Source organism: Ictalurus furcatus, chromosome 16 (assembly GCF_023375685.1).
Source record: "Ictalurus furcatus strain D&B chromosome 16, Billie_1.0, whole genome shotgun sequence".
Lineage (NCBI taxonomy): Eukaryota > Metazoa > Chordata > Actinopteri > Siluriformes > Ictaluridae > Ictalurus > Ictalurus furcatus.
Window position 1 is genome coordinate 23,220,438 of NC_071270.1, and position 8,554 is coordinate 23,228,991.

Genomic DNA, 8,554 nt, shown 5'->3' on the forward strand with positions numbered 1-8,554 from the left:
CGTCAAGGGTTAAACACGTTCTTCAAAAAACCCAAACCTAGCAAAGAAAATGCCAGAATCGCACTGTTTAATGCAGCAAACCACACGGACAACGCTACTACATGGCCAGTTTGCTGCTAGATGGCGGCCCGCTAAATCAAAAACTTCTCTTCTAAAAATGTAAATGATTTTAACTGGGTGAAAAAACAACAAGACTCAAAAAAAAGATGAACTCGGGAGATCAGAGCAGAAGTTTTATTGAACTCAAGCAGGAGACCGGGGCAGTTGAGGATTTAGGATTTGCAGCAGGTACAAACATTACAGAGGGTGGACCAAGGAGAAAAGAGGGGGACTGTGGCAAGGAAGGAAAGGAGAAAACCAGAAAAAGGCACGTTTGCTCTCCCAGTAGCCAGTATGTTGCACCACTGGCTGGCATTTTCAGAAATAAAAAAAAGAAAAAGACTAAAATGAAAAAGACCATCTCTGACCGCTACCGAGCAGAGCAACGTAAACAAGGCCAATTTCTCTGTACAACACTGGCCAGAGTCTTGCTTCCTGTCTCGGTTGCAGTGCAGACCATCCAACATGTAATAAAACACGTGCAGGGAATGGTCAGACTTCTCTATAATAATAATAGGCAACAACGGTCACAGCTTCCACAGCCACCTAGCATCAGAGCCTCAAAGCTTTTCTGTACGACGCGCTGAGGATGCCGCAGGATGGCAGGTTGGGCACGCAGCTACACTGCTGCTCAGGATAATATTTTTTTTTTAAAGTTTGACGTACCCAAAAAAAAAAAAAAAGGAACTCGACTTTCCAGTGCTCTAGAGGCGCCATGACTTTTCCGTATGGACAGCAGGGTTTAAAACCGGTGCAAGTGAAGTGGAGAAAGTGACCCCTATGTGGCAGCGAGGGAAGCTCAGCTTCTCTGTAACTACGCTGGCCATCGACTGCGCACAGAGGGGGAAGTGCACAGACTTCACCATGGTCTAGAAAACACAGCTACTGAGATAAGATTTAATCTATAAAAATAATCTACTGAAAAACGAGCAGAAAGAAGGGGGTGGAGTCAAGACCAACATTCCTTCAGTACTACAGTTGGTAGCAGCTTCTGGCTTCTCTGTAATACGCCAGAATACACATGGCCTGCAAGGCCCATGACGTCGACAACAGACATCTGAAAAACCACCGCCATTCCATCTGATAAAGATATATGTTCTCCAATCGAAACAGGCCTAGAGTTATACTTTAACTAGATCATACTTAATTCTTTGCATTGGCTGCATTCGCATTATTAAATATTCCACTGATCCTCAGGTTTAAAAAAAAAAAAAAGTCACACTGAAGTGACCGAAATGAATCACACACACACAAAAAAAAGAAGTTCATACTGGCATAAATTAGTACTTGCAGGAAATGGAAAAAAAAAAAAAGGTTTGATTGGCTTCAGTGCTTCATGTGCCAATGCATAGCAATCTGCATTCAAAATATTAATTTGTGCCATCATTCAGTAGGATGCAGGAGAGGAGCATGAGTGAGTGAGGAAAGAATGGAGGAGTATGGGACGGAGGGAGTTAAAAAATTATGATTTTTTTTTTTTTTTTTTTTTTAAACTACACACATAAAAGGGTCATGGTCAAAGGTCAAGAAGTGTTGAGAGCGGGTACAAGCGAAAAGAAGGACGGATTTATTTATCTTTGGGACTTATTGAGTAGGGTTTAGGGTTAAGTATAAGGGTATATCGTTCTCCTCAAGGTAGCAAGATTTCTCTGTACTGTACACCTGCTGACCGAAAGGAGAAGCCGTTGCAGGTTTAATACTGAAGCTTTTTAGGCACCTCCCATGAGAAAGACTCACGGCCAAAGTGGCCGTAAACGGCAGTGCGCTGGTAGATCGGCTTCTTCAGGTCCAGATCTCTGGAAGTACACAGGAGAAAGAAGAAAAAAAAAAAACTATGAAAGCACGACCAAGAAGCATCAAATTTTTTTAAACACTTTTACGAGCACCATGTATGCTGAAGACATTTCTGTAAACGTTTTAGCGAAAAAACCATTAGACTACAGGCTCATTAGCACTCTCCACACCATTCTGATCAGAAACGTGTTGCAGCTGGCTGAACACTACACACCCGGGTCAAAAGTTTGTGGACACTCGACTGAAATGATCCAAAAAACCTCGAGTTGAAAATATATTAAATGTTTGAAATCTGCGTTATAGACAAAAAAAAAATTTAAATAAAATATCACGTGCACACACAGTTTATATAAATTAACTTGGATTTTATGAAGCGCTTACTTACAGCCAATTTGGTTTATTTATTTACAGTCCTGACATTCAGCAAGCGTTCCTCACTGATCATGCTAGCATCTGACAATGATAACGCTAGCTTCTTGTAGTGATGCAGCAATCTGGCTACGCCCTCGTCTACCAGCTGCAGCCTGCACCCTTCCAAAGCCACGACCGATCCGATCGTCAATTTGCGACGGTCAGGACACGATAGGACTGAACGGTGTATTGCACACGATCTCACAAGCCTAATTTACCTGACGATGACACCAGGACGGAGGTCAAAGTTCTGCTTCACTATTTCCAGCAGCTCCTTCTCGCTCTTCTCAGAAGTGCCGTAGTGGAAGATGGAAACAGAGAGTGGATGGGCCACGCCGATGGCATACGACAGCTATGGGTATAACAAAAAAAAAACACAGTATTATTAAGGGAAACCCAATTAAAAAGAGCTGTAAATGGTACTTCTGTTAAGGTCTTTATTTAAAAACCTTCACCTGCACAAGGACGCGTTTGCAAAGGCCTGCCTTCACCAGAGATTTAGCAACCCAGCGGGCAGCATAAGCAGCAGAGCGGTCCACTTTTGTGTAGTCTTTTCCAGAAAACGCACCACCTCCGTGAGCTCCCCAGCCTCCGTACGTGTCCACGATGATCTTGCGTCCAGTCAGACCAGCGTCACCCTGCACCACGATTAAGACCCATAGAAAAAAAACTCAGTTTTGAAATCCAAGTGAAGGAAAAAAAAAACCCTCTCACAGGTAAAAACAAGCTTGCGTATCCCAACTCACCTGTGGTCCTCCAATGACGAAGCGCCCACTGGGCTGCAGGTGGTAGATGGTGTTATCATCCAGGTATTGGTTGGGCACCACTGCCTTCACAACCTTCTCCTTCAGGGATTCACGCATCTCGTCCAGGCTCACGCACTCATCGTGCTGCACAGACACCACCACAGTGTGGACGCGCAAGGGTACCATCGTGCCACAGTTCTGACGGTACTCCACAGTCACCTACATGAGAGACAAAGAGCTCGAGTTCAATAACCAGGGATGGTGTGATGAATCACCGGGACACCATGACATCGCAACCACCCGAAATTTTAATACACAACAGTCGTAACCAAATCAAAACAACACTACCTCGACAAACCAGTCTGAGCTGAGCATGTGATGCGTTGCAAATTAGACCCAAATTAGCCTTTCTTGCCCTGGAGCATTTATTTAGTAGCTTTAATTTGCATGATTACTTGAAAACAGTATAGTGATGTTTGTGTACACGTGTGGGAATTTTTCAGAAAAACCTGGGGCGGGGGGGCAACCGGGGGGAGAGATATCGTGATTTTGGGAAACTCAAGCCAGAAAATTAACTCATGCAAATACATCTATTTGCATGATCCTTTGCCTTTTAAACTTTTACAAAAAAAATAAAAAATAAAAATAAATAATAATAATAATAATAATAATAATAATAATAATAATAATAACAACAACAACAAATCCACCTTATTGTTTAAGCTGAAATCTAACAGACATTAAAAGGCATTTTACATTTGAAGACCTGCAGTCAGTCGAACACCTCACCTGGGTTTTGGAGTCCGGCCTCAGCCACGGCAGAGACCCGTTGCGGCGCAGCTCGGCCATTTTAGCATTCAGCTTGTGCGCCAGGATGATGGTCAGGGGCATACACTCCTCCGTCTCGTCAGTGGCGTAGCCAAACATCAAACCCTGAGAACCACAAAGCATGTCTCAGAACAAAAAGCCTCCTCTTAAATGTTCTTTACAGGCTATAGTCATCCCGATTCATGCTAAAGTTAATACCATCTTACGCTGGGTTTTAAATAATACTGTGCTTGCACTACACCACTGCACTATCGTTTAGCCGTTTTAAATACCATTTCATAGGGCTGGGTGATTTATCGATACAACCTCAATATCATGATGAAGGATTACACGAAACTTGAGATTTTAGTATGGTGATGTGTCCCAGCCCTAATATTCCCTCGTCATGCTCACCTGGTCACCAGCACCAATGTCCTCCTCACGGCGGTCCTTGTGGACACCCTGTGCAATGTCCGGGGACTGCTGCTCCAGTGCCACAAGGACGTTGCAAGTCTTGTAGTCAAACCCTGAGCAATGAAAAGTACATTAGAGCCACAGATCCAAAACAGGAGGATTCTCAAAACTACAACAAAGGACACCATAGACAGCATTACAGCCTAATCTCAGTGGGGGGGTTTTTCTCCCCAAAACCAAAGAAGGATTACATCACACCAGGGCATAGAATAAAACACTAAACATGCTACTCAACAAGCAAGAGATTGCATTTGATACTTTAATTAAGCCACAGTGTAACCTACAAAACGTTATGGTTTAGCATCACGCTCAGCAATGAAAACAAAATCAAATGTGACTTGTTTCTTACGGTCCGATTTATACACGAGACATACAAAGTTGTAAAATGACTCGAAACTATACTGAGGGAACACTACAAATGCAAAAGGCCATTTGCATGCTACTGCCGCACCTTTGTCGGAGTCGTCATAGCCGATCTGCTTGATGGCTTCTCTAACGACCTTCTGGTAGTCGACGTGGGCACGAGAAGTGATCTCGCCGGCGAGCAAGATCATTCCGGTCTTAGCCACGGTTTCTGTCACGAGATAAAAGATTGCAGCGAGATCTTAAGAAGAATAACGTAAAAAGGAAGCAAGTGCATTTTTAAAAGCTGAAATACTGGTATGGATAGACCATTTTTCTCTCACACACACACCAACTGTATTCACAGAGCATACTGATGATACTATTGCAGTTACAACACGTACCACATGCAACCTTAGCATTGGGGTCCTCCTTGAGATGAGCGTCCAACACAGCGTCGCTGATCTGGTCGCAAATCTTATCTGGGGAAACAGTGCGCATAGAGTTAACGTTAGAGGGCCGTGAACAGGTCTGCACCGAAGCATAAATCTAATGCATTTACACCAAAAGGAAGGAGAAAGTCACATTACTGCAACACGATTAATAAAGAGGGAATTTCTGATTCATGCTGCAAGCTGTGTTCAGTGTTTCCAGTACGTGAAGAAAAACCCGTGACCAAGCACTGCTCATCGGCTCGGAATGTAAATCAACCTGGCCGACGGCATTAAATAAACCTCGCCAAGAATCCTGACTAAACACATTACTCCCTGAAGATCGAAGCAGCACAATGCGGCACAACAAGCTTCGTACAAGGAAAACAAACCTTCTAGTGTGCCAGATATGAGCAGCTTATTTTCGTTTTGCCCCTGACTGAGTGGGATATCGGTATTATACGCTGTTATACTGAGAAGTCACATGCTTGAACACAGTGCACACAGTGCTTTTAAGTGTCTCCTCTGGCGATCACGTAAACACTAACGTCACAGAAAACTAGGGGTGGACAACATGACAAAAATATCATATCGTAGCAAACTTCAGAGACACGTTATATGCATTAGGAAATTCGCAACCATCAACAATGGTGTTTTGGGTTGCATAAAACTGATTTAATGTCCTTAAAAAGAAACAGAAAGAACACAAACAAAAAGGAATAAAAAAAATCTAAATTTTAAAGATTCAGTGCAAATGCATCACCGCATCAAGTCAGAATTTCTGATGCATTAGTCCTAGTCAAAATGAAACTGCTACTCATTTAATTACAAACGGTTTCCGTTCCATGATGTATTGTTAAAGAGCAACTAAAAGTTACTGTTTAACACCACACCACGGGGGGTAAATCCACGTCACGAAGATCCTGTCTTCCAGAATTGCATATTTCAATCAGCTGTATCAGCTTGCTTCTTTACACTGTTACCGAGCATGAATAACGGTACGTACTGAACCCCAGACGGATGCCTGGCAGAACAGCTGGGTTGTGTTTGAATTGGGTTACTACCCCGCAGCATTCGGAGGGGATCTATATTTAGAGTAGACATAAGCCGTATTAATCAGCTGTAATGCAGCCAGGACTCGAAGCACCTGTGCATGAACCTGCGCTGCTGCATGCATGCAGTAGTGTGTGCTATAAAGAGGACAAAATAATGGGCTGCGTCCAGTGTAGTGCACGACGGGAGTGAGCAGGAGTATTTTCTTCTAGTGGCTCAAAATAATAAAAATATAAGGCAATATGTAATGCCATGTGTTCACTCTAAAACGTGTGATTCATTCATGAAGGATCCTCCCGCTCCTTTGAAAGGCCAAGGTTGCCAGTTTTGGAAGCAATTACTCTTTATGGCAACGTCTGGGTCTATTGAAAATCAAGATCAGCTGGTTAAACAGGTGGAATCTGGGGTGGCTCCTGCTTGTTTGGAATTAAAGAACGAACACCAGCCTGTTCGGATAAAACCGGACAGCCCTGCTCAATACGAAAGAGAAAGTAAGAAGCACATAGACAACAATGTTTAGATTATTTGAATCTATCAGCAGAAATGAAGATATATTCATTTCCAAGTGCAAACAGAAACCTGTTAACGATTTCGAAGTTGTAGGGTTTTTTTTTTTTGCCTATGCTTGAGTTTTGATGTACGACTGGGGTTGATAACCCAGTCTTTAACACCGTACCCAGTGCTTTGACCAAAATTCAGTGCACTGCAAAAATGTGGCATAGAGCCCAAAACTGGTAACCTTGGCATGACCTGACAAGCACAGGAGGATTTAGAAAGTGAAAGGATACTCGCTCAGTGCACACAACATTCTCATACAATGCCTTATATGAACATATCTAGGTCTCAGAAGACATACGCATGGCTTTCCTTTGGTTGCTTGATGGGGATAAGGGAATTCATACCAATCTGGCAACCCAGAAGGAGGCTGACGCAACAGAGCAAACACGTGGAGACACAAATGCATGCAATAAGAACGCGGATTAACTCATGCTCATTAATACACTACTACTAAATGTGTTTATTTTTGTTAGTGTCTAGGACTGTCAAAGAAAATACAGACAATATTAAATATAGATGCTATATTTTTTTTTTTAAGTCATCATTACTTTTTTTAGACTGGACTCGTAACAAGAAGTTGGTAGGATGTATAAATGTATTATTATTAAACATAACGCAGTCAACAAGCTGTGTAAATAAGAGATTTATAGAAATAGTTTAAAGAAACAAAACCTTTCCATTGAGCATTGCTCTGGCCACATGCTGTCCTCCCGCCGTACTGCGCATGCGCACGATTTCACCATCATTTCACAGTAATTAATTTAGCTTTAATATACGACCAGCTAAACACATTTGAGCAAAAACAACCTCCATACAGACACGTTCCCATTTATATATTACACACGCATCCAATATAAACGATATTATTTTTCATAATTATTGTTATTATTATTAGATCCTGTAGCATGCGCGTGCACTGATTCGGCCTCCATCCGCACGGCGTGGTCGAGATTAACGGATACCGGCGAACAAATCGCACCTTAAATGTTGACCAAAACTTTGTTTAGGTTATATGTAAGGGTTTCTGGAATCTAACGCTAAAATTCCGTGCGCGGTTAAGTAATTATTTCCTAAACAAACAAGCGCTAGAAATTAAACCGACTGACGTAGCTATTGCTTGCTAACATGCTAACTGCGCAAACGCATTGCGCTTGGGTCACTTTCGGTTTGTCAGCTGCTCGTCGCCATGGCCGAAAATCTGTATTTAAATGCGTGTTTTCACGTTAATTCAAATAAAAAATTCCATACTGTTTAGATATACATACCAGGGTGCCCTTCACCGACTGACTCTGAAGTGAACAGGAAGCAATCATCATCGGAGATGCGTTTACCGTGGCAGTTCATGTTTCTAGTGAATAAATTTAGCTAATATGCGAAATGACTGTCGGTTTGTTACTTCAACAGGAACGTTGTTAAATTCAGCCTCGCTTGCTATAGAGACTCAACTCTGAATAAATATCAGCTAGTGGCGCCGCCTCTTATATTCATCCTATGCGAGCCAAACATCCAAATCTGATTGGTTTAAACAGACGTCCGTCAGTTTCACCAACCAATCACGTTCAACCTCAGGATGCAACGGTCTCCACCAAGAGACGTAAACAATTCATAACGAAACAGAAACAGGATTTTCATTTCTTTGAAATGACTCAACAGCTTGCGGTGAAATGTTAATATATATATATATATATATATATATATATATATATATATATATATATATATATTAACATTTCACCGCAAGCTCAGCTTGCGGTGAAATGTTAATATATATATATATATATATATATATATATATATATATATATATATATATATATATATATATATATATATATATAT

General features: G+C 41.8%; 1 protein-coding gene across 1 annotated transcript; it reads right to left on the minus strand.

Annotated features, from left to right (window-relative positions):
- Nucleotides 1–220: 220 nt before the first annotated feature.
- On the minus strand, nucleotides 221–8,170 carry mat2aa (methionine adenosyltransferase II, alpha a). Its single transcript, XM_053644590.1, has 9 exons — nucleotides 7,981–8,170; nucleotides 5,078–5,155; nucleotides 4,783–4,905; nucleotides 4,272–4,384; nucleotides 3,840–3,983; nucleotides 3,051–3,269; nucleotides 2,760–2,942; nucleotides 2,523–2,656; nucleotides 221–1,895 (listed from the first exon to the last, which is right to left on the minus strand). The coding sequence occupies exons 1-9, from the start codon at nucleotides 8,057–8,059 to the stop codon at nucleotides 1,793–1,795; spliced, it is 1,176 nt and encodes a 391-aa protein (XP_053500565.1). The 5' UTR covers nucleotides 8,060–8,170; the 3' UTR covers nucleotides 221–1,792.
- Between the last annotated feature and the right edge of the window lie 384 nt (nucleotides 8,171–8,554).

What these genes read in the sequence shown, in the direction of transcription:
- mat2aa (XM_053644590.1), bottom strand. Translation starts at nt 8,059, where the DNA reads ATGAACTGCCACGGTAAACGCATCTCCGATGATGATTGCTTCCTGTTC. An exon ending in CAATGCTAAGGTTGCATGTG is followed by an intron (nt 4,906 to 5,077) that starts GTACGTGTTGTA and finishes ATCTCGTGACAG; the next exon opens with AAACCGTGGCTAAGACCGGA. An exon ending in CTATGACGACTCCGACAAAG is followed by an intron (nt 4,385 to 4,782) that starts GTGCGGCAGTAG and finishes TTCATTGCTCAG; the next exon opens with GGTTTGACTACAAGACTTGC.